Genomic DNA, 26753 nt, shown 5'->3' on the forward strand with positions numbered 1-26753 from the left:
GAGATGCAGGCATTACCTAGACAATCCCTGCGCTCCAATCCCCATACTTCCATACTATTAAGTATGGCAGAAAAAGATTTAGGATGTCCCAATACATGCACGTCAATTGCAGTATGCTGAAAATACATAAATGCCCCACTAACTCCAGTAGTATTTTGGAGTATTCGTCCTTATTCTTGACATTTCTCGACATAATGAAAAAGAATCTTCCTTATATGATTTTTTTGTAGAGTATGTAGTGTAGTAAAAAGAAAGAGTATGTGATTTGGAACGCAGGGAGAGAGCGATCAAATAATATGTGGCATAATGGGAAATGTAGGATCCAGCATGGACCTCATAGCACACTATAGCGACTAAAAGTAATAACGTTACAGTTTCTACTGGTTCATTTTGACCACTCTTTTCATGTATCTGTCTCCTGTAAATCCAGCAACGTGAACAACATTAACATGCTGGAGCAGCCCTTTAATAATGTACAAGAATGACAATTGATGTTGCCAATTAGTTTATTTAAAAAAAAATTATGATTACATATTTTTCATTTGATGCATGTCTGACATCAGGGCTGCTAAACACCGAATAAATACAGTAGCCTATACAAAATACTGTAGGCAATGCTGGACTAGCCCTTTAAGAAATAATACTAAACATGTCTGTGGTTAAACTAGTATACTAATGAGAGTTTATTATGACAAATTAAGAATAGAACTATCGACTAAAATGAGGTAGTTTGCGTTTTTCGTTTTAACATGCATTTCCAATTTCCATTTCGCTGTAATCTTGATTGCATTGTCATTTCGCTCGCTGGCGCATCTTTTCATCACATCCTGGCTCGTCTCGCCTCACCTCGGTGGACAGACAGACAGACAGCTCGGTGTCTCTCTGCTAAGGGGGAGGGAGGGAGGGGTCGGGGAGTGAAATAGACTTGCGCTCCTCCGCCTGCCTGTCTGCCTTCGAGCATCTCAGAGAGCAGCAGTGGCTCAGAAACATGTCTCCCCGCCGGCGTCTCCTCTCCATCTGATGTGAAAACAAACCCAAGACAGACCCGGACCTGGTTGAACACACTGGCCCATTTATGTCTCAGTTTGTCGGATTCATTTGGAGCAGTGTGCCGCCGTTAGAATGCGTGCCGGAGCGCGTCTACCTCCCCGCCGCTACGCCGTGCACTCCTCTCTACTGTGCCTCCTAGTGCTCCTCCACTGCGCTCAGGCTGCTCTCCATGGTGAGTGTTTTACTGTTGCCTGGAGATAAATTATTAAATGCATTTACATGTCTTGGGATAAATATGGTATTGCTTTGCATTGCTATGTTCTGTTTTAAATTGTAAACGCGTTTCTTGAGCATGCAAAATGTCGATATAAGTAGCCTAGAATATACTTTATGTTCATTGTACAACAGTACAAGTACAACGAAATTCAGTGTTCAACTCCATCAATGCTGGTATAAAAAAACACTCTACCATAAAATATAACATAAAAAGATAAAGATCAATACAAAGACAATACATATATAATGTGCATGCAGTGCAAATGGTTCTTATTGAATTATATTGGCTCAGGTGGAGCAATAGATACAGTATGTCGTGCAAGTTTGGTTAAGGGAGTTGGCCAAGTTTCCTGTCATTGCATAGTTTTTACCGGGGACACTCAGCGGACTGATATAGTGAAATCATGGCTCTTGGGAGAGTATTTTTGAATATGTATAAAGTGAGTCATCCAATGTGTATGTTGCAGACCATCTCCAACATTTTTTTTTTTTTTTCTGTTTGTGTTTTTTTCATAAGGAGGAAATAAAGCAGCTTCACCGAGGGGCATCCTGGACAATGTACAAAGTTATGACATCGTTAATCCAACATGGCTGCATCCTCACAGACACAGGAGGGCTGACAAAGAAGAGGTGAGCCTTTGTCAAATGATCAGAGAACAAAGACAAAATATAGATATATATATTTGATACTAATTACATAAAAATGAGGCTACATTCAAATTGCTGTATAGCCTAAGCACATATACCATTGTGTTTGCTCAATCTAATGTGTGTTTGGTGTTATCCTTCCAGCATCCAGCGGAGGCTCATGTTGTGATCTCAGCTCAGGGCCAGGAGCTCACACTACACCTGGAGAGAAACCAGTGAGTGATTGCACCTCCTTTGTGTTGATTTAATACATTAATGTCTCTAGTGGTTCAGTTTAAAGGTGGAGGCAGCCATTCTGGAGACCGCTTATTGTCAAACACACTTCTTGTCAAAAATCAGTGAATATCCCCTCATGATTCACTACTACCTATGTGGTGTTAATACACAGCCTAGGCTCTGTAAACGGATATGCAAACAAAGGGTATGCAAACCAAAGGGGGCCAACTGTAGCTAGCAACATGCATGTTTACAGAGCCTAGGCTGTGTATTAACACTGGATTTCTCTTTCAGTGTGCACAAAGTACGTATACAGGTGAGGAGATATTCACTGATTTTGAAAAACGTAGGTTACCAAAAACAGGACAAACAAACAAAAAATCCAATAAACCGTCAAATCAAATGAAACTGTATCATTGACGGAGACGGCCTCCAGACTGTGGGTGTATTTAAGCAGATGTTAGCTGTCACATGTATAAGGTCAGTGGGGGTGATGGAGGGAGGGAAAGTAGTGCCAGGGGGGGTTCAGACGACATGCGGTGGCTGACACTCGATCCCTGTGCCTGGGGCAAACAGGAAGACTAGACCGTGTGTCTGCTCCTAAACATCCTGTAATGTGATGGGGGTCCACTGTAACAATGGGATGATGGTGATAGCAATGGAGCGCTAGTGTCTGCTGCTTTGTTTTAAATGGACAGTGAGATCCATGGGTGGGATAGCAGGCTAATAGGGAGGGCTGGAGCTCAGGGAGACAGACAGACAGACAGACAGTCAGTGGTGACTACAGACAGAGCCTTGGTTTATCACTGCTGGGTCGGAGCCAGGGCAAGAGTGGAGAGCGACCGAAAAAGCTTTTATGAACATTAGAGAAATGAAGTGCGTTTTTTTTTTACCATCAAGGGAATGCCATTCATTCACTTACAGGCACACACACATTAACCCACCATGACTCCACTGTGTCTGACTGACCGGGCCCTCAGGGAATTAACCCCCCACCACACGCACACACACATACACACACACACACACTCTCTCTCTCTCTCTCCGTCCCCAGCAGGTGGTCACACTGTTAGATTTCCTCCCTGGTCAAGGAATGTTATCATCAATCACATCTCATACAGTGTGTGTGTGTGTGTGTGTGTGCGTGTGCGTGTGTGCATGCGCTTGCGCGTGTCTGTGTGTGTGTGTGTGTGTGTGTGTGTGTGTGTGTGTGTGTGTGTGTGTGTGTGTGTGTGTGTGTGTGTGTGTGTGTGTGTGTGTGGTTGACCAAATAAAAGACAAAGGATGGCAGGTTGTCGATCTGAGATAGATTTCATTGGATGACCCTCACAGGTCTACATGGCATAGGAAAGGTGTTCGTTTGATAGATACAGTATAATGGCGGTTGCAAAATCTTTTTGTGCAACTTCTCAACGGTTTACAGGAACAGGAAAGCAAAGGGGACATTTCTTCACTGCTGCAACAGTTACAGTGCATCAGAAGTGAGGGCATGTGAAACATTTGGAAAGATATTCAATGAGTAGGAATGATAACAAGTGTAAATAATATTGTTAACGTTTGATTTTAAAGCATGCAAAATAAATGTCTTAAGAAAGCCAGAGGGGAGATTCTAAGTTAAAAAAAAACACATATAGTTTTAAGTTGAAGAAACACATCTCAAACACCCGCATTGAGCCTTTAATGTACTGTGTCTTAGAGCTTTATCGATCTGCAAAGAGATCATGTGTGCACACTGCACATTGTTGGTTTTTGACTCTTTCTAAAGGAAGTGTTGTGCAGGTCTCATAATTTATTTCAGCATACTCTTATATAACGCTGCACAACCCTGCATGGTGTGCATTATTCATTCATTCACTCACAGTGGAAAGAACTTGTAGGCAGTGTTCTGGAATGTTTGGTTAACAGGACTGAACCGTCATTTGGTCCAATGTGGCTGATATTTTGATAAATGGCTGTTCCTCTGTTCTATGTTTGTTACTTATTAATGCCCCTTAAGTTATTAAAATTAAATATCGTTTACCAATTAAAAAGTGCCATAGTGTTTTGAGAACTTATTTATTATAGTATAACTGTATCATAACGGCATTATGTTCACACCACCATGCATAACAATCCCCCTTTCAAAATCAGTTTAACAGCATTCTAAGAAATAGCTTGCCGGCTGTCTTCTTAAATTTCATCTCAGTTTTGACAGCAGTACGTGTGGCATTGATGATGGACGTCTGATTTGGGACAGAGGCCAGAGAGAAATGCTTCCAGTGTCCATGTATATCCCCCCCTCCCCCCCACCTCCCTGGGCACTCCCCTTTAATTCCAGTCGACATTATCTGCTCTTCACTTAATGTAACACCTAAAGGAATAGTTCAACATTTTCTTGAGCCAGAGACTGAAGCAAAGAGCTTAACATTTTAAATGTTGAACCATTTCTGTGATATGAATATTTTGCATGAGTACCAGTGGCTGGAGTATAGAGTCAATCAATTTATGTCCTCCCCAGTCATACTGGTCGATGTTTCTTTCTTTTTTTTTACGTACAAGTGTGTGTGTGTGTGGGTGTGTCTGTCTGAGCTTTTACCCTAATGAAAGGCTGTGGTCGCTCCCTTTAGAGGGTTGATTTGGTTAGGAGCCAGCCAGGGACGGGCCTATGGTGTGTGTGCTGACTCAGAGTGCAGGAAGAGGGTGTAAGAGAGAGAGAGAGAGAGGGAGAGAGAGAGAGAGAGAGAGAGAGGGAGGAAACTGTGTTAGAAAGTAATTGATGAAGCAAAAGGAGAAAGGGGTTGAGGTGAGAGAAGTCACGGGGAGAGGAAAGTGGAGAGAGTTTTTTTTTTGGGGGGGGGGGGAGTGAGTTACGAGCGTCTGGCTGTGATATGAATGGTGTGTGGATATTCTGGCTTGTGACTTTCTCTGTCCGCCTGTATTTGGATGCCCTCACCGCATATACAGATTGAGTGCATGAAACCTGGATGAAGCACTCCCTTGGGGGGGGAATGCATGCATCATTGTTCCTCCTCTCTTCCCTTCTCTCCTCATATGTCTTCCAATGTCTGCTGTAAAAAGAAGAGCACGCCATTATTTTTCTTATTTCATCCCACATTCCCCTGGGCTCCAGTACAAATATACATCTCCCACACGTTCTATGTGGTCAGGGGTTTTGTTGGGGGAGACTGTGGCCACACGCAGACAGGCCAGGCGACACACACTTGTACATACACACACACACACGCGCGCGCGCACACACACACACACACACACACACACACACACACACACACACACACACACACACACACACACACACACACACACACAGCGGCTCAAAAGGAACACAAACAAGACTAAAAGCCCATGCAGACCTGATGGATGACAGAGCCAGGGATGCGTTTGCTTGCCCTTGTGTCTATGTTTAGTCTCAGTGTGGCCGGCTCCTGTCAGCCTAGATGTCTTGATCTGAGGCCTCCCCTTTGTCTGACTCTGTGGTAGGGAAACACTCACACAGAGTTGTATAGAGGTGCAGTAGTAGTGTTTCAAGTCACCTATTGCAAAACCAAAGTAGTACAACAGTATCTGGTATTTAAAGTACAGTATGTTAATATCAAGTGTATAAGTATGATCAGGAGAGAAACAAATTATGTATTGAAAGTAACAGTGACGGTTCTACTGTTATATATTAGATTATTATTACTCATTAATGAAAAATCAGGGTTTGTAGCTGGAAATGGAAATCCATTTTATTTTCATTGTGGATTTAAGTAATTCTCCATTTATTTGTATTCATAAATTGATTGTTAGCTTGTTCAAATGTTTAAATGATTATCAATTTGAGCACATGGATATGTGTATTTGCTTTAAAAATGACTTTTATCAAAATATAATGAAGAGTCACATTTTTGACAGTCAAGTCATCGATTTATCAACTAATGTTGCATCTGTGCTTGTAGGCTTCCATACTGTTAAGTAGTAGGCCTATGTATTTCATAAACTCTTCATTCTGTATGTTTTGTGTGCAAATATCTTAATTGGTCAAGTCACTAGTCGCCTAAATGATCAGATAATTGTAGTGGAGTAAAAAGTAGAATATTCACCACTGAATTGTAGTGGAGTTGAAGTATAGGGCTCAACAGTGACCGTCACCTTTTTTAGCGTCTCCGGTTCCGGAAGTAAATCCCCCCATTCAAAACCTCCATTGACATTTTACCAAATTCCTTATATCAAACGTTTTAACCACACAATCACCATCCAGCTACCCCAATACTCATGACTATAACACATTTTATACGGCACTAAAACTGAATTTTAAACTGAGAAAAAAGTAAAGTAAAGACTGGTGTAAGCCTACATAATTTTTATAGGAGCAAAAGAACTACTCATCCCACAATCCTCGGCGATCACAGAGCTTTTCCCAAATAACCAGCGTTTGGCACATTTATTTCAAAATGTAAACGGAACCATCATTCTTTCTACATTTATCATTTACGATCTGCTGTTCCTCTGTAATAAAAAGAATACAAACGTTATCTACACATCTAGTAGTCAAATCCCCTGTGGAGAAAATTAATGGGATGGGTACATTTAATTAGTTACATTACACCTCCGAATCAGGAAAACTCACACGCTCACACACACACCCTCTGATACACACACACACACACACACACACGCACACACGCACTCACACACACACACACACACACACACACACTCTCACTCTGACACACACACACACACACACACACTCCCTGCGCAGTAAAAGCCCCTTCATCACCCGTTGCTGAGTGCTGCTTCGACATTGCGTCAGCCCCTCTCCCCCCCCCGTGTGGTGATGTCATTTGATACCATGAGAGAATGCGACCCACTGACCCTACTGCATTACCCAGCATCCCATTCTCTCCCATGTACATGAGCATGGTTCCCCTCATCCCCTCAACCAAGCCTTTGTTTCAGAGCTTGAGCCAGTGTTGCTCTCCTCTATCACAGCATGTGTCTGTCTGAACGCTGGACCACATCCAACCTCCGTGCATCACACAGACAGGGCGCTTTGCACTTACTTTAAATTCCAAAACCCTCACAGCATTTACTACAAGCCAATATTAAGACCAAACGGATAGCTCAGAATTGTGGTATAATAGGCATACACTTATTCACTTTTTTTTAAACTTTCAGATGGTGTGTAGTGCACTTAGTCAAACCAAGTCATGTAATCCACAGCTGCTCAAGGCTTTCTGCGGGTGGAAGTTTCTTTCTTATTGTCTAAATAACACGTTATGTTGTGTTCAATATTTTTACACGTTACGTCATTTTAAAATCAAGTACATACTGGAAATAAAACCAGGAAGTTCCTGTGATGGTCACATACGTATTTGGTTCTTAAATGCCGTGAAGTGTTAAAAAATATAGAGTGCACCTTAACGTGGTACATGAACCGCGTCCCAACAAGCACACAGGAGCGTTCAGTGATGTTGTAAAGTTAACCTTGTGGCCTGCTCCCCTTGACTACCAGTGTTTGAGCTAAGCTAACTAGCGGTAAGTGACCTTTTAACATTTCTAAATCAAAAATGCATGCAAGATGAAAGGAGCGGTCTCTATCTATCTTTTTCTCTAGCCGGCGATTAAGGCAAAAAGCTAAACATTTAAAAAGTTGAACTATTCCTTTAAGACGGGACCCGACCCAAGTCTTCACATGAATAGGATTATTTATCATGCAGAGGGCACTGAGGACAGGAGAGCGTAGGCAGAGACATGGACACTGGCAGCATTTTCTCTTACGTCTGTCCATATTCATACATCGATCTTTCATGACAAAAACTGCTGTCTTCTTTGCCCTCACTGTAGGCTCACATAGCCAATACTCCTTAACCCAGTATGAGATGTCCTCTTGAGGCTCGGAGAGAGAGGGGGAGCAGTGGGGGGGTGGTGGGGTAAACCTCAGGCTAAAGAATCGGTTTACCAAGGCAGCCGGCAATCTCTTTCTTTGAATTCTATCAAAATATTTTTGAAATTAGACTATTAAAATTGATTCAGGGTCCCGGGCGGGAGTTATGCCTTAATGTTTAATAAAGAAAAAGAGCCTAACCAACAATTAAATGATAATTAATATCAGCCAAATAGCACATTGGAAATGATGCGTAAGTCCTGCTACAGGTGGAGTATAGAGTTTTCAGAGAAGGCTTTTTGATATTTGAACTAAACGTGATGTTATTCGGTCCTCCCTTGGTCACAAAAAAAACCCATCAAAAACACACAATCCTCCCCCCTGGTTACCCCCCTCTAACCCCTCTGTATGGAAACCTTTGTGTCTGCCATCACTGGCTGAAAGACCTGAGCTGACCCAAGTCTCTAATGAATACCAGACAGACCTAAGATGTCCCACACTGATTAGTCCTAGTATTTACCATGTATTTGTTCTTAGCCAGCCTTTGACTTTAGTATTAATTATGGGTTTTAAAATGAACGTTTATTACTTTTTCATTCTTTCAGGATCAAATTAGAGTAAATCAGTAGGGTGAGGCGGGGGTAAATAAAGAGTTCAACATCTTGGAGACAGCAGTTATTTGCTCTCTTGCCGAGTGAGATGAGACAAGTGAGATAAGTTCCCCCCCCCGACCCCCCCTGTGTCGGACATAGAAACGGTATTTTGATTTTGTATAATGAACACAAAAAAAGGACATTTAAAGGTGCAGTGTGTAATATGACATCATCAAGAAAGTTCTACAAAGTTCTAGAATGCAACACTCCCTGGGTAACCCCAACCCTTTAGAATAATAACAGAAGCTACAGTGGCCTTCAAGGACAAGAACAATTCTAAATTTTAAACAATGCACCTGATGACATTCCAACTATGACACTTTCAAGATGGCGGCACTAGGCCTTGGTCCAAGATATGCAGAAATATGGACATATGTGAGACCCTTTCTAAGGGAAAAATAAATAATTCAAAACATTTTTTTCAAAATTCTACACACTGCAGGTTTAATGAAAAAATGACATATAATGTGTTTATGAATGAGCGACGAGTGGGTAGTTATTCCACCTTGTTTTCAAGAACTGTGTGTCATCTTAATCTCTGCAAAACAAGACAATGAGCTCTTTCCCCAAAATATCAAACTATTCCTTTAAAATGGAGATGAAGACAAATGAAGGGAAGATGGGGGATTTTTTTTCTTCTCATCTCTCCCGTCAGATGCCCCAAGCCTCTTGAAACAATGACAGCCTGTTGATGCAATCAGCCACAAAGCAAGTCAAAGACAGAGGAAAAACCCCACTGCTTCATCCTTTAACAGATTAGCACTATAGGGTTGAGGGGATTGGGGGGGGGGGGGGGGGGGATGAGAAGGACTCTGTATGCACACAAGACTTTAAATGATCCTCCAGTGGTAATGTATCCGGCTGATGTCACCCTAAACGTGCTTACCCACGCTTGTCTTTGTGATTTGACCTTCTGACCGCATTAATATCGGGATGTACTCTAGTCTTTCCTGCTTCTCAAACTGCCTTAATAGTGCCACCATGCTCTCCTCTCCTCTGTCCCTCTAACAGGCAGAGTGAGTGAATGAATGGCAGGTTGGCTGATGACTGACTGAGCTTTTTCTCATATCCTCACATGCCAGTCAGCAGCTCTGTATGATAGCTATACAACCCGCCCACCACCGTGTGACATAAAGACACCAAATGACTTTAACAAATCCCATTCCACAACTGAAAGCATTGTACCAGATCAGCTTTAGTGTTAGCCGGCCTTCCACAGCATTAAAAACACTGACGAAAAATCCACATGTAGCAACACATTGGGAGCCTACATTAAACAGTGCATCCTTTTAAATAACTCTCAATAAACATTAGTGCAAGGAACCAAATGAATAACAGAAAACTTCAGTTCCTATCATCCATTAGCAGGAGGGTCTAAATGTGTGTTTTAAAGTGATTAGTGCTGAGTAGACACTTGTACCTTACCACACAGAGGGGCTCCTACACTGTAGTGACTGTGGCCTGTTTGATGGATCTGACTGAAGACTACAGGGGCAGATTGAGGAGGACAGAGCAGAAAAGACAAAGCAGCTGTGAGATGTAGAGCCGGTTTATGAATGAAAACAGGAAGAATGGATTGAGACAGAGTTGGAAGGAAAAGGAAAAACAGGCATTAGGACAGGATGTAAATATTGGGCCCGTTTGAGGTTGACACAAGTTTGACAGAAACAGTCTGTAGCCTCCCACTCAGTCACACACACATACAGACAGATGGAGAGTAGTAGGAATTGTTTTACCACACTATAATTAAGGTTTATCTCGATGTGCAGTGCAACTATTTAAAGGGATAGTTCAGTATTTTGTATGTGGGGTTGTATGGGGTACTTATAGGCATAGTTAGTATGTTACCTTTTATGGAGATGGAGATCAGTTACTTTAAGTCTGGGGGCAGAAGTCAGCATTGTAATATTGCAGAGGGGGCCAGCAGAAAAAAGTTTTTCCACCACATACAGTATATATAAATGCTTCCTTAAAGAATAAATATCTGTGCTAGTGTACGCTAAATGTAGGAATTGTTGCACTGCTTTTAGTTGACTGCACTGATAGCCATCTCCATAAGGTAGCAGACTGACTATGCATAGGACCTCATACAACCCCACTTTAACAGAAACTGAACAATCACCCTTTAATTTATCAGCATTTCCTGTGTAGACTGTGTTGTATACCAATGGAGAAACGCCAGCAAATGAGAGGGAATAAATAGCAGGATATTGTTAAATAATAGGCCCTGTCAAACAAAAAGCTGTCCAGACGTTAACAAATTTAAGTCCTCAGCATTAGGGGGGTTAAGTTACCATCTTTTCTATTCCAGCCATTCTCTCCAGAAAAGTGAAAGTCAATTGGGAAAAGGTATACATATGGATTTTATCACGGCCCAAACATTTTCCCACATACTATTCTTTTTTTTTATCTCTAAAGGGATCCTCGGCTAAATCTTTTAAAAGCATTCTGTGCCTCCGTCAGAGTCAAGGTTTTTTTTACGAGCTGCCCAAAGAGAATCTGTCTTCTTATATCTAACCCGTTTTACGCTGGTGTATTTGTCACCAGTATTCCACCACATTGTTGTTGCTGTTTCTAGGAGATGAAATGCCCCAGAAGACACCGTCACATATACACTCTCTTGTAAAACTGTCCACTTAGTTTGTGCCTTGCTTTGTTTTCCCCCAGACAGCTGTTGGCCCCCGGATATCAGGAAATATGGTACAGTCCTGATGGAGCGCGACAGTCCTCCTCTCCTGCCAGCACTGTAAGTCTACTAGTACCAGACAGTCTGATGTTCTTGAAGGCTTTGTACACCTGCTCTCAAATAGTACAAATATATATGATATCAAAGTTTGGTGTCCCAATAAGCGTTTATAAAAATCTGATTGAAACAAAATCTTCATAAATATTATAAAACTTAGAATGGAATAGAATGTTTGGGCAGAGACCTGCCGTGATTGGTTCAGAATGCTTACTGTAATGTTGCATAGTAGCACAGCCCCGCCCCCGCCTAAATCTAAATCAAATTCCTGTAAACATCATCAAACTTAAAGGTGAAGTAAGCGGTTTATTTATGTTAATATAAGTGTTAAATCGCTCTTTATTCATACAGTGATCACTTACATAATGTGCGCGTTTCATAAAGCCGATCTCTCAGTCAGCTGCTTTGCATGTAATCGGCAAAAAAACTTATTGTAGTATCCCGAAATTTGTATCCAATCAGAAGAGAGAACGCTACAAACCGACACTCGTCTCACTCATATATAGTATATACAGTACACTCCATGGTCTCACTGCCGTTGCACGCCAGAGCAACAGATGGGTGAATGCGCGTACAATGGCGGAGCAGGTAAAAATCCTTCCCAATGTCTGTTTTGATGGTTTTTATTATGTTTTATCACACTTATGGATCTGAGATGATGCTAGATAACTCGCTGCTTGAAGACCGCAATGCATTAATGTGGTGACGTTGGGACGAGCGAGGGGACTGCTTATTGCAGTCACTTACAGGAAGTTAGCTAAAAGAACCATTCCGCTTACTGAACCTTTAAATGACAATATCTTTCATTTGGATTGATAGAAATTGCCTAACTCTTTTCAGACTCTTACTATTAGGTGTCTAATTCTCCAAATGACATGGATGGAAGTGTTTTGTGGATTCAGGTGTACAGGGTCTTTAACCTGCAGGTTGGTGAGTTGTGGATGTTAATTAGCATGAGAAAGAAGTCATTATAGAAGCATTTGATTGGATTCTGTGGCATGAGAATGATAAAAGGGAAAGTAAAAATAAACACTTCATAAGTAACAATTAATATGCCAGGCCGTTTTTTGTGAACGCAATATCTCATGATCGCTTTGAGGGGATTGTCTTCAAACTTACACATTGATTAGAGGATAAACAGATCACATTGAGTAGGTCAAAGGTCAACTTCACGTGACCTCATATCCTGTGAGCACAATATTCTAAGAATGCTTTGAGGGATTTTTGTCAAATCAAGCACAAACTCACGCTTGGACTTAAAAGTGAACTTATTAGATTTTGGAAGTCAAAGGTCACTGTGACCTTAACATATTGTTAGGTTGCAGTGAACTTGTACCATAATGAAGCTTCTTCTTTAAAGTATTGCTTACCACCACTGGACTTTCGCTGAAGAATATATTCACCTGGCTGTATTTCAAGTTTGGCTAATATAACAAGGTCCTGTAGTCTCTCTTATCACTGCACCATGTTATTTCTATATATAATTATTATTCTATATCTATCTTTCCTATGTATAAAGACGTGGCTTGAATTGTGTGTGTCTTCCAGGGACACTGTTTCTACCATGGGGAGGTCGTGGGCATAGAAGGTTCCAGTGTGGCTGTCAGCACATGCTCAGGACTCAGGTATGTCAATCCCCACCTCGGGCTGTTTTCATGAAGGTTTTCTAATAGTTAGACTTGGTCCCAATAGTGAATTACTCAGAGTGTTTTTAGAGTTCTTCAGTGTCCCAGAAGACCAAATCCCAATATGATTGAGCTTTTGTTAAAGAAGTGTTTGCACTCACTGAATAGACTCATTAGATCCATTCAGGTCTATTTTACATCCTCTTTTTATTCTGACGTTCAAAGATTTTGGGCCAACAACACAGGATAAATGGACACATTTATTTCTTTGCTCTAAAGTGAAAGCCTGAAAAACACATATCCGATATAAGTACGTCCATATATAGTGGATCCATTTAACACCCTTAGTATAAAACCCAGTCTCACTTTAGACCTAGTCAGGAATTAAAGACTTCCAGATAGTTGTATTTGTCATATGCACAACACCTTCCAGTAAACGTAGTTGGCATTAATAATAATAATAACTAAATAAAAACAAAGATGATCTTGTTTGCTGTTACAGGTCATTTATGAGGATGTTCAAATTTGAACGCTCTGGATGCCATATTAAGATCCAGAGACAAAATATGGGTGTATCAGCCTTTTAGGACTTCACAAGTATAGGATTTTATAAGGCATTTTTTACTCAAACTAAATTTTTTTTTAAAGTAGCAGAAAATCCTACGTTAAAAGCTAATAAGGCTTTCAGTATGTGAATCCTAAACATGACATGCTGAGATGTTCACCGTGGACGATGTGAAGTGAATGTGTCCCAGAGCCTGGCTATGAATTTTAAATACAATGATTCAGTCTGTTATTAAACCGTGGCCCAACAGATCACGTGACAGGACACAGTTGTGTGTAGTGTCCTGTGCTGTCCAGTAGGTTAGTAGGTCACTGGTTCATTGAGTGCAGCCCAGTGTGGAGATCCTGTATTGTGGATTCAAGATGGTTCATTCATTATATGCACAACAATGCAAAAATAAAATTAAACAAAATGTAGACAGAATAGAATTCTGCACATGGAAATAAACAAAAAAAAAATAACTGTAGTGAAATAGGACATTGTACATGTGATAGAATAATGTTAAATAGCGAGGAAATGTCCAGCGCTGAGACAAATCGAAGCTGTGTGTGTGTGTGTGTGTGTGTGTGTGTGTGTGTGTGTGTGTGTGTGTGTGTGTGTGTGTGTGTGTGTGTGTGTGTGCGTGTGTGCGTGTGTGTGTGTGTGATATTGTGGCTTCAGTGCTGTGTGCATCTGGTCAGGAATTCCTCTCCCTACTTAATGTAGATTCCTGGGAGAAATGCAGCATGCAGCGTAGCGGGCCGTTGGCGTGTGGGCGAGTGTGTGACCTCTCCAGATGTTTCTCTACAGCTGTCTGGCCTCCTGCTGTGTGTGTGTGTGTGTGTTGGTTGTGTGTGTTTGTGTTGTGTGTGTGTTTGTGTACAGACGTCTATGGGCCCTGGAGGGGTTTACTGTCACGGAGCCAGAGCGTTGTCTGTATAGCTCTGTCCGGCCCCAGCTGATCTTCATTCACAAGCAAGCAGTAAATCACTCCAGTCCCTTCAACCAAATAAATAAAAATCCAAATTTAATGTGCAACCATAAAATGTAGGTGTACTATTGGGAATTGTATTCAAGGCGATACACTTACGTACAGAGATCATCACAAGTCAAAGTGGAGCTTTTACTTTATTGCTAATATGAAGGAAATCATGTTAATGGAAAACAAATCTCAAAATTGACAAGAAGTGCCTGTAAAACAATGTGTTTGCCTGCAGTGTCTCGCCCTAAGTAACAATGTGATGTTTTAAGTTTTAAAAAAGGAAGCCTTTATGTATTTGCATTGAAGTGTGTGTAGCCACAGCTTTTATCCACATAGATGTCCTTGGCTTCTTGATTAGATTGGATTGGATGGAACCAATCCCGTGTGTCTTTGTTTCCCCAGGGGACTGATTTCCCTCAACACCAGTGTCAGTTACCTGATAGAGCCTCTTCCTGCCTCCCCTGGCACACAGCAGCAGCAGCAGCATGCCGTCTTCAGAGCAGACAGTCTCCATCTACCCAGAGGAAGCTGCCTGCATCACCATGGCAACAGGGAGGAGGAGGGGCTTAATGACTTCATCCATGGTATGATGATGTCACCGGCGAGGGTGAGGGTGAGTTCAGGACGGAAGCAAACAACAGTCACAGGCCTGAAATCCTAACCTACACATGTGTTATCCTCACCTAATATTCTGTCTCCATTTCCTTAGGAAAGACGAGACCTGGGCCAGAGTCTGAAGTATGTAGAGCTGCTGCTAGTGGCAGACAAGGCTGAGGTGAGAGGACACACACGTGAAAGGTTGTCATTTCTTTTTAAATACTTTATTTTTGGGGTTTACTTTTTCAAGAACACAAACACACATCTGCAACAAAAGCCAAACCAAATATACAACTAACTCGGCGTACTCTACTCAACAGGGTTCTAAGGACATTGTTTAAATTAAAGGTAAATGTTCTCCATATATAGAGTTCTTGGTCACTTTTCAACTAGACTGGGACAGTCAAGAGCAGCAGATGACATGGCACCTCAAATCATCCCTGACTTCTAAAACTTGAGACTGTACTTCAAACTTGGATTGTGTGCCTCTCCACTCCAGTCCAGATTTTTTGATTGGCCATATATGGAATATTCTAATATTTTGAGATGCTGGATAGTTCACCTTATGTCTAATAAATCTAGATTAGGAAACTTTAACTTTTTGAATTAAATTACAGAAAATAATGAGCTTTTCCATGATATCATAATAATATGAGTTGCACCTGTATATTTGAATTTTTTTCAAGAGATGCAAATGTAGGCATAATTAGTCAGACATTGCCAAATTTGCATATTTATTCAAGTTTCTAGAAAAAATTATCATACAACATGTCATTGGTTTAATGTGAGTGATCAACTGGCAAAGTTGCACGGTGAATTCTTTAAATGAAAAACTCTAACCTATCCACCCTACCTTAAATGTGGGAGGACAGGATACGTCTTTGTAAAATCAGTTATGTAGGCAGAATGAGGTATTAGATCACTGGAAAACAGCATTTATTTTATAAGAAAGGGTTCATTGTAGTCACAGACAGTCAGAATGAAACTGTAGGTGTGTATGTGAGCTCAACGGGTTGTCTGACTCAATAATCTTTCAAGTTCAAGTGTCCTCATTAATCGTATGCACAACCAATACAGAGGCAGTTGAAGGCAATACAATTCTTAAATCTCTGCGTCCCTTCAGCAATGCAACATACAAACAAGGACATATAAGGAAGACACAAGATAATCTTAGACATAAAAACACCAGAATGTAAAGACACATTATAGAATCATAATACTTGTGAATATATAAAACAGAATCAAATAGAAGTTTAAAAAAAAATACAATAATTTTTTTATAATGTGCTTGACTGACTTGTCCATGGTGTACCCTGTCACTTAGCGTCTGATGTCTAATAGATTAGATATATTTCAACTCATGTACAGTATAAATTGTATATTTACACAGTATTGCAGAGCGTTGTCATAAACCTTTAAGCCTACGCAGTTCACGCCCATCATCCTATTTACAGCGATAGTGGTTGTGGTAAATATCAAGCTCTGAATCGCTTCCTGTTTGTCACTTGAAGTCCCCTTTTGAGGTTTTGGGGGAAGATGTAAAAAACTTTTAAATAGTAAAAGGTGTGGGCATGTGTTAGGTGTGGCTATTTATGTGTCTGATGTGGTTTTTATTTGTTTTTTTACAGTTTGAAAAGCATGGGAGTAGTCTGGAGAAGACCAAACTGAAGTTACTGGAAGCGGCCAACTTGGTTGACAAGGTAACTGTGAATAACCACAGAAAGACACTCCCATGTTCAGTGGTGGCAGTAGTAGTCAAATGTCCTCTGTGTGTGTGTGTGTGTGTGTGTGTGTGTGTGTGTGTGTGTGTGTGTGTGTGTGTGTGTTTGTCTGTGTCTTTGTGTGACTCTTCTCTCCCTCCTCACCCACAGTACTACAAGTCCCTGAGTATCCGTGTGGCTCTGATTGGTCTGGAGGTGTGGAGCAGTCACAACCTGATTGGTGTATCAGACAACCCTCACAGCACATTGGCTGCTTTCCTGTCCTGGAGACGCAAACAGCTCCGCGCGCTGCCCAATGACAACGCTCAACTCATCACGTGAGTCGCCCTACACTCCTATTTTCCATGCTTATCCATATTTGTTAAGCTACACAGTACCTATGCTATATCTGTCTATTGATCATGGTATGGGGGACAATAACCATCAACAGTTAGATCCCAGTCGGTCGTTGTCAAGCTTGAACTAATCCTCTGTGGTGTGTTCTGTGTGTGTCTCCAGGGGGACAGGGTTCCAGGGCACCACCATCGGGCTGGCTCCACTCAAAGCCATGTGCTCCGACTACCAGTCTGGTGGAGTCAACACGGTGAGAGGAGTTAGGGCGCACTCACAGTAGACATTCACACCACATGCACAAGCACCATTGATGGCTGAAGTCTAGTTGGTTTTGACCAGTGTGAGCCTTGGCCCTTGTTGGGGAAAGGTGTGCTTGGGTACAGTACAGATGCTAATGAGCCAACACACAAGCATTCACATAGACAGAGCTCCACACTTCAATTTATATGAGACTGTCCCCCATGACCCAATACCTCCATGCACACAACAGACATTTAAGAAAATGTTTCCAAAAGGTTCACGTTGGTCTGATAGGGAAGTGGAATGTTTGCTGCAAATTTGTTCTAATGATAATATTAAAAAACAATTGAATACAAATACGCTTCAAAACCCAAAGCAGGAGCAGTGTGAGTGTTGGCCGGGCCTGGCTACCAATAAGCACGGCATGTATCAACCGGGCCAAGTGTGAGTGCGCCCCTTAGAGCCTAAACAAATGAATCCACTGCATGTTCTAAGTGCCACTAGGAACTCATGTCTTACTGAGGTCAAATGTAATTCAGAGACACTCTGCTACGCTGGTGGTATCCAGCTGTGTTGGCTCCAGCTCAGCATATTGTATATTTATTCAAACATTTCTGAGAAGAAGTTCAAAATGCTGCTGTATTCAACTGCACTGTGTCGCCTTAAGCTTTCCCCAAAATGGAATAAGTGGCATATGTTAAAATTGTTACTTTTCCTACTGATCTTGATGTAGTCTTCCACTCTTTTCTTTGAGACAGGACCACTCAGAGTCAGCTGTGGGTGTAGCTGCCACCATGGCACATGAGATGGGCCACAACTTTGGCATGAGCCACGACAGTGCGGGCTGCTGCCAGGCCAAGGGGGAGGACGGAGGCTGTATCATGGCTGCTGCTACTGGGTATGTCCTACCAAACACACACAGTATAGGCATTAAAGGTGGAGCCAGCTGTTCTGGAGAAAGCTTGTTGTCAAAATCACTTTATGTCAAAATCAGTGAATATCTCCTCACGATCCACTACCTGTGTCGATTGTGCTGAAAATAAATGTGGTGACAATACACAGCCTATGCTCTGTAAATGGGCATGTTGCTAGCTACGGTTGGGTCCCCTTTGTTTACATACCCTTTATTTACAGCGCGCCCATAGTGCAGACAGGTAGCTTATTGTGAGGAGATACTGTATTCACTGATTTGGATAATAAGTGATTTTGACAACAAGCGTTCTTCAGACTCACTGACACAATCTTTAAACTAGGGAAGGAAGAGAGAGATACAGGATTTTCAAAGACAAGATTTCTAACTTTGTGTGTTTGTGCTTCTCCCCTCCAACATCACCAGACATCCGTTCCCACGTGTGTTCAACGCTTGTAACATGAGGGAACTGAAGAGCTACCTGAGCTCCGGAGGGGGGAAGTGTCTCTTTAACTTACCCAACACCAGAGCCATGTACGGGGGGCAGCGCTGTGGCAACGGCTACCTGGAGGACGGAGAAGAATGTGACTGTGGAGAGGAAGAGGTGTGTGAGTGTGTGTGTGTGTGTGTGTGTGTGGGCGTGTATTACTCATGTTGTGGGGACATTTTCATGTTTACACAGTGATATTGTGGGGACGTGCCTTCCTTTTGGGGACACGATGGATGTCCCCATAATATAAATAATTACATTTTAGGGTGAAAACTTGCTTTAAGGTAGGTTTACACTTTAGGTTTAGGGTTAGGCAAGTAGTGGTTATGGTTAGGGCAAGTCTCCAGGAAATGAATGTAACTATGTAATGTCATCGGAAGTGATAAGAACATGACTGTGTGTGTGTGTGTGTGTGTGTGTGTGTGTGTGTGTGTGTGTGTGTGTGTGTGTGTGTATGTCTCTTCAATGTTGCAATATATTTTTATATTTGACTGTATGGGTCCTGACTGTCTCTGTGCCTGTCTCTCTCTGTGTGTAGGAGTGCACCAGTCCCTGCTGTAACGCCAACAACTGCACCCTGAAGGCGGGAGCTGAGTGTGCCCATGGCGTCTGCTGTCACAACTGCAAGGTTTTACATAGTAATCCTATCTCCCATGGAGGATGTGTGCTCTGGGCTGATTCTATTGATTAGATCAAAACGGTTGCAATTGAATTACATGCTCTACAATTTATTATTTCCTCCTTTCAGTTTGTTATTTTTCTTTCTTGGGAACAGTTCCAGCTGCTATATATAAATGACAATTAGCTACACAAGGTGAAGCAAAACAAGCTATCAATGTATCATTGACGCAAACAACTCATACATGTGGTAACTTGCCAGTGTTCTTCCTTCAAGCTCCAACGTGTTGATACTGTAGACTTCTGTTTTTAACCAAGAAGCTTTACAAACAGGGGTTGGTTGTCTAAACACACTGGGTTCTGATAGGGTTTGATTTGATTAATATCATGTATTCTAAAGCTGCTACTTTACATTCTATATTTTTAGGGGGTCTAAGTGTCAGTAAATTTTTTGGCTGAAAAAACAAGAATTGTATGAGAAAATGTTGCCTCTGCCCGTCTCACGCACTTCCTGGTTTCCTTCCAGTATGTACTTGATTCTAAAATGGCATAACGTGTAAAAATATAGAGTGCAACATGACGTTGCAAATAGACAAGTCCCAACACGATCACATGGGCATTTAGTGATGTAATAAAGTTTATCTTTTGACCTGCTCCCCTTGACTACCAGTGTTTGAGCTAAGCTAACCTGGATGAGAGACCTCTAGCCATTTCTATATAAAAGATGCACGCACAGTTAAAGGAACAGTTTCTGTCACCTTTTCTTGAGTCGGAGAGTGAGGCAAAAAAGCAAATTTTTCATCAAACTATTCATCAAAGTGAGAATGGTGCAGCCCTAGTTTGTTAGGGGTACACATTTCTCCTAAACTCCTCGTCCTCTGTGTGTCCAGCTGAAGGGCCCGGGGGTTCTGTGCAGAGCCCCCTCTGGTTCCTGTGACCTGTCAGAGTACTGTGATGGGAAGGCAGAGTCCTGTCCTGCTAACTTCTACCTGGTGGATGGTACGGCCTGCGCGGGGGGGAAAGCCTACTGCTACACGGGCATGTGTCTGACCCTGGAGCAGCAGTGTCGCGCGTTATGGGGAACAGGTAAAACACATGCTGATAATATTTGATAAAGCTTATGTTTGGAAAAGTAGCATATTTTATACATGATTATACTGTACTATACATTATATTATATACGTTCTACTACTAAGATCTAAAATAAAGACAGCTAAATTGCATGAGCGTTCTAAAAATGTTGCTTGTTTGGTGTGTGGGCGTTTTGCTTGTGATCAACTAAGAATAACTGCGCAAATGACATGATTATGTTGAGGTAATGGCCGTTTAAGATGGTGTTATACTGTAGGAGAAATGTACAGACGCATTACAGATAAAATGTAGTCAAATAAACTTCTTAATGGACCTTTCATTTATACTTGTATGAATGAGACTTGTAATGGAGGCAAAATAGGGGAAAAAAAATCTCAAAATTGACCAGTGCTTGAATGAAAAAGACGTTTTTGCCTGCAGTGTTTTGTGTGTATGTTCAGCCAGATTGATGTGTTTCTGTTCATTTCTTCTCTCCTGCTCCACACAGACGGGCGTGCGGCACCTGACATGTGCTTTAAGAAAGTGAACGAGGCTGGAGACATGTACGGGAACTGTGGCAAAAATCTGCTGGGGAAGTACAGGAGCTGTAAGGACAGGTGAATATGCGAGTTCTATTTTAAATGATCTTTTATTGAGTCATTTCACATACAGTACAGTCCACTTATACATTCAGGGACTCATTTTCTTTTTGGCCAATGTGCATATAACGTTGGAATCATTTTCTATGTATGTATTTTTATTTGTATTTATTTTTATATATCTTTTTTTATTGTTTACATATATTGATAAGTATGGTGGAGGTCTTGTATACGTACTGTATATGTGCATATGTTTTATATGTATGTAGACTAGAGCCATACAATCTAAATTGTACACACTGTCTGCAGCCCACACATGGGATAACAAAATTATAATAATTAAAAGAAAAGTTGGAATCATCATGAAATAAAATGATAGACCAAGCACAAAAGTGATATATAAAATATAGGAAAATAAAATGTGAAACGATGACATTTGAGTAAACGTACAAAATGATACACACCAAAGAATGAAAATAACAACAGTTATCAATGAAAAAGAGAAAAAAAATGAAAAAGTTGATCAGAATCCAGTCACACCCGTTTTAATCCAGTTTGCTGTTCATTGTGTTTAATGTTCTGTTTTGGATTGTCGTTCGTGGCCCTTTTTTTTCTTAACCAAACAGAATGATAAACCCGTTGTCATGTCTTTCTTCCAGGGATGCCCAATGTGGGAAGATCCAGTGTTTAACCTCAGCCTCCAAGCCCATTGAGAACAACGCTGTGCGCATAGAGACCACAGTCAGTGTTGGCCACAAGAGGGTCCAGTGTATGGGGACACACGTGTACAAGCCTGGGCTGGGGCAGGAGGAGGCCCAGGAGGACACACTGGACCCAGGTCTGGTCATGACAGGCACCAAGTGTGGACACGACTCGGTGAGACTCAGACATGTGTGGAGATACAGTATATACTGTTGACAACTCACTGCTTTGGCAAAGTTACATTTCCTTCTTTCATTGTACAAATCAAAATGAATATTATGTGCAAGTCTAAAAAATCTTTTTCTGCATGTTTTTATGAACAAATTGTATCATAAATCAGACAAAATATGAACGTATCCTTCTGTCATGACCTTCAGAATAGTGCTAAGAAAGATTATGGAAAGTTTAGTTGATGTAGGTGCTTTAAAAGTTGAGATGTATTTGGTTCAGAGTGATGTTGAGATAATGGCAGTTAGAAATGGTTTGTATAGGATAAAATATACACACGCAAACAGACAAGTACATTTTGGACCTTTGATTCAAACTAGTATGAGAGATGTGTTATGGAAGCTAAATAGACACATCTCAATATGGACCATAAGCAGTGTCTCACCTTAAGACATGAGACCCTTTAAACGGTGTCATTTACAAACCTTGTGGCTGCCATCTTTGTAGTTTTTTCAGGAAGTAAAATGCTGCTACTATTCCATTCTCTAACCCTTCCTCACACACCACTCCTTCAATCAACAGATGTGCTTCAATGGAGAATGCCGCAATGCCTCTTTCCTCAGAGCTGATGAGTGCAATGCCAAGTGCCACGGACACGGGGTGAGTTTGTGTGTGTGTGTGTGTGTGTGTGTGTGTGTGTGTGTGTGTGTGTGTGTGCGTGCGTGTGTGTGTTCCATGTGTATGTGCGGGTGTATGTATGTGTGTGTGTTTTGGCTGCGCGCCCAATGTTATAGAAAGATGGCAAACTTGGCAGTGGTGCAAGAACTGCTTTGATCTTTTACTTAATTAAAAGCAGTAACACTATGATTTGACTGCAGTGAAAGTCAAACTCTTAGCTAAGTCAAAGTACATCATCAGTATTCATAGGACTCACTGCAGCAGCTGTCGGCTCCTGTCACTGATAAATCTTTAACCGTAAAGTATCTAAAGCTGTCAGATATGTGTAGTGGAGTATTTTGCTCTCCATTTAGGTTACATTGAGTAAGTAAAGGTAAGTAAAGTTTTAAACCTAGGTTACAAAGTGCTTAGGAAGGACACGTGAATACAATACATACAACACACAGAAACAAAAAATACATTAGTGTGAATACAGGCAAGAAAAGTCACCCACTAAAAAGGGGCTATACATCATTCAAGCACAGAAACATCGAGTGAAAAGATAAGAGGTCTTAACCTGGTTTTGTATAGCATCCTAAAGAGAGAGCTATAAAGTAGATAAGGAATAAATGGAAAAGTACAAGTACCTCGAAAAATCACATAGTATTGAGTAAATGTACTTAATTACATTTCTAGTTAGAATAATTCTGTTGTCCTTATAATTCACTCCTATGCATCCTAAACATTTCTCTTGCTATTCAGTTTTAGTTTTATTTCTTTGTGCAAGATAAACAAGATTAAAATAGCAAAAAAAGATGCACATAGACATTCATAAATGCACGGGTGGGACCAAAGAAACCCCAGAGGTCTTATAAAGGATGCCCACCTAAACATTAAAATACAATAATGTAAGGTAAAGAAATAAAGTCAACACAATTTGACATCTGAATTAGTTCTATTTTTTCCTTCCCCAGCTGTGCAACAACAATCATAACTGCCACTGTGAGTCTGGCTGGGCCCCTCCCCTGTGTGAGCATGCGGGCTCAGGAGGCAGCATAGACAGTGGACCGGTCATCATACACAGTGAGACAACAGGCTGTTTCATACATACAGACATTTCATCATATGTACTTGAAATGTTCTGACTCTTTTCCATTGTAACCTTCCTCACAGGTAATCTCCTCCCAGTGCTGCTGCTCCTGCCCCTGGTTGTCTTTGTGCTCCTGGCTGCTGTCGGCCTGTGGTGCTGCTACAGACACAAAGTACAACCGCTGAAAACCTCTGCTCCTCCTCCCGTGCCCAGGTACCACATTAGGAACTGTTATAATACTAATACTTTTATTAATTTTTTATTTATTTTATTTTTTAGCATTTTCGCCTTTTTTAATTGGACATGTTTGGAGAGACAGAGATGAAATGGGGCAGAGAGGGGGAATGATATGCAGAGAACGAACGCAGGCCGGATTCTAACCCGGGTCTGCTGTGAAGAGTCTTGACTGAGTCTAATGGGCAGGGGGCATGATTCACAACCGTGTAGCCCTTATTTCATCAGACATTACAGCTCTTTGTCTTCTAGGTCTTCCTCCACACATTCACACCCTGCCTGCCTCTCTTCTCCCTCCACCAACCTGTTTTACTTTGTCCATTTTAAAAAAAAAGAGAAGAAGTTCTGTATTTCTTTCCCTATATACTGTAATGTATAAAGTTCACTAACAAGTCTTAAACGAGACACCTTCTTAGACGTTCAGCTGATATTGCGATCAGCAGCGTTTAAAATGCACTATAGGCTGAAATCCATTCAATGTGTGGTTGTGAAAGCTGTGTGTTAGCATTTGAAAATCCACAGTGTTGTGCAGGTTGTGGTTAATGCCAATCGAATAAGTGTGTAAAGCTTTAAAAACTGTGTTTAAGCAATGAAAAAACAAGCTAGAGTTTGGTCCACATGAACTGCTGCTGTGCATAGTGTTGTTAGAGTGTTGCACATGCAGCTCCAGTTGTGCCCACTGTTGTTTAGCAATCAGAAAAAAATCTGTATGGATAAAGGTCTATTCAAACATTTTGATCTTATAGTTTACATTGTGCTTGGTCTCTTCAGTGTCTTCTTGCTTGTAGACTAGTGGACTAGTCTAAATGAATACACGTCTGCTTCATAAGTGACATGTGTCTGTCTACCTTTGTGTTTGAACCCTCAGTTGTTCAGTCCCGGTGGAGATCAAGCCTCTGTGTTCTGAGGCTCATGTGAACGGTCACGCCAACCCAACCTTTCTGCTGAAGAAACAGACCTCAGACCAGCTGGTAAAGAACACCTGTGATGACACAAAGTCCTCACTAATCCTCCTTTTCTTGTTGTGTTGTTGTGTTTTACTGTTGTGACATTGTGTGTTACTGTTTTTATACTTCAGGTTTAAAGTTATGTAAGAGATAATATTCTCTGGTTCCTGCCCAGAGACTACAAATGAAAATGAGCATATATAGCTAACTCTGGTAGTGCTAATGAGCTGTGCATTGTCCCTGTCAAAAAAACAAATGAATAAACATACTTGTGTCTGTGTGTCTCCACAGAGTAAACCCTCTCCCGGCCCCAGCCCGTCTTGCCCGGCGCCTCGTTCCAAACCCTCCATCGTGCGTCCTTCAGTGAAGCCTCCCCCTGTGCCCGCCTCTGCTGCTGCCCAGAGCAGAGACCAGATGTCCCAGAGGCAGCCTGGAGCTTGTCCTAACAGACAGCCCCCTGCCCAGGCACACAGTCCAGCACCTCTTACCTCTGCTACAAGGCAGGCACCACCCCTCCCTCCAGCACCCTCATCCTTATCTGCCCTGGATCCAGCTGTGTCCAAACCAAGACCTGACCCCCCAAACAGACCCCCACCTCGGCCTGTCAACAAGCCATCAGGATCAGGGGTGAATATGGTTTAAACATATCAAAAATAAGTAAATGCCTAGAGCTAATCTCTAGTATTGCTGGACAGGCCCTTAACATGAAAACATACTCAAAGGCTTGAACTCAATTTAATCCAATGCAACCCTTGAACATATATATTCCACTCTTTCATTTGAATTGTTACACAACACATTAGTCATATCATAATCTTTGTTTGCAGTTATGGCCTAGGTCAAGCTTCTTCAGTCAGTACACTAAGTCATCAAAAGGAAAAATACAAAACAGTGCACTACTCCACTAATTTAGCTTATTAATTAAAGTGCTAAAGAGGTACTGGAGTTATAAGAAGGAGTTTGTGAACTTTCTGAATGATCTTTCCTATGTTTTAATGTAGGAACAGCAGCTAATAAAAGGGCCGCAGGTTACCGCTAGCGCCCTGCAAAGAGGGAAAGCTGCTTTGGCGCCATCTGCTGGACAGAATAAGCCTTACAGGTAATTCATCTGGTGGTGATTTCTAATGTAAGTGGATGAAGACTCCTTGTTAACTTGCTATTATCCTTTCTTTCAGAACCTGAACACAGAGCCCAAGGAGACGTCGGGGACCACCACTCCCATCCAATAATGAACTGCCTTAAACTCTCTTTTTAAATATTAGCAGATATTAGCAGACAAAGAAACATGCAGAACTGTGGGATATGATAATCACTTGACACTTAGTGTATTAAGGGAAAGTGGTGGAACAGTAAGTTATATTACATATCACAATGAGTGTTTTAAGTCTTAAGTCTTTAAGATATAGGCTTTTTATCTGTACAATGAGCCCTGTGTGTCTGCTTTAGGAACTTGTTTCGTTATTATTGTTCCCAGAATTGAAATGAAATGTGAAATTGTTCCATGAGTATTTATTGATAAACTAAAGGAATGTTAACAGTGTAGCCTGTGTACTAATCAACATGGTGTCTGTTAAAGAGCATCAGCTGTAAAGGGATATCTTATATTAAGAAAAAGAGGCCAATTGTTGAAATGCTTACGCTTTATATGTGTGAATTAGAATGGGATTTTGACTGTACTAGTGAAAGCCCTTCAGCCCTACATTGCATGCTGTAAGTAAAATGCTCATGGCGAGAGATACATGTCTGATAATGTAGCAGGAAATGTTTTTTTTTTATAGTTTTGTTATATGTTTTGTTTGAATGATTTTATATTGTGGTGGTGTTGCACTT

At 41.3% G+C, this 26753-nt stretch overlaps 1 protein-coding gene across 1 annotated transcript; it reads left to right on the forward strand.

Moving 5' to 3' along the window:
- Nucleotides 1-1122: 1122 nt before the first annotated feature.
- Nucleotides 1123-26026, forward strand: adam19b (ADAM metallopeptidase domain 19b; the record flags this gene model as incomplete). Its single annotated transcript, XM_080035989.1, has 22 exons — nucleotides 1123-1222; nucleotides 1784-1896; nucleotides 2059-2129; nucleotides 11320-11398; nucleotides 12944-13020; nucleotides 14949-15159; nucleotides 15256-15321; nucleotides 16772-16843; nucleotides 17015-17181; nucleotides 17363-17447; nucleotides 18196-18335; nucleotides 18774-18951; nucleotides 19376-19465; nucleotides 20346-20541; nucleotides 21035-21143; nucleotides 21785-22001; nucleotides 22578-22655; nucleotides 23627-23735; nucleotides 23826-23955; nucleotides 24845-24947; nucleotides 25215-25550; nucleotides 25925-26026. The coding sequence occupies 22 exons, from the start codon at nucleotides 1123-1125 to the stop codon at nucleotides 26024-26026; spliced, it is 2829 nt and encodes a 942-aa protein (XP_079892115.1).
- Between the last annotated feature and the right edge of the window lie 727 nt (nucleotides 26027-26753).

This window comes from Ammodytes marinus, assembly GCF_949987685.1.
Source record: "Ammodytes marinus genome assembly, chromosome: 10".
NCBI classification, from domain to species: Eukaryota; Metazoa; Chordata; class Actinopteri; order Uranoscopiformes; family Ammodytidae; genus Ammodytes; species Ammodytes marinus.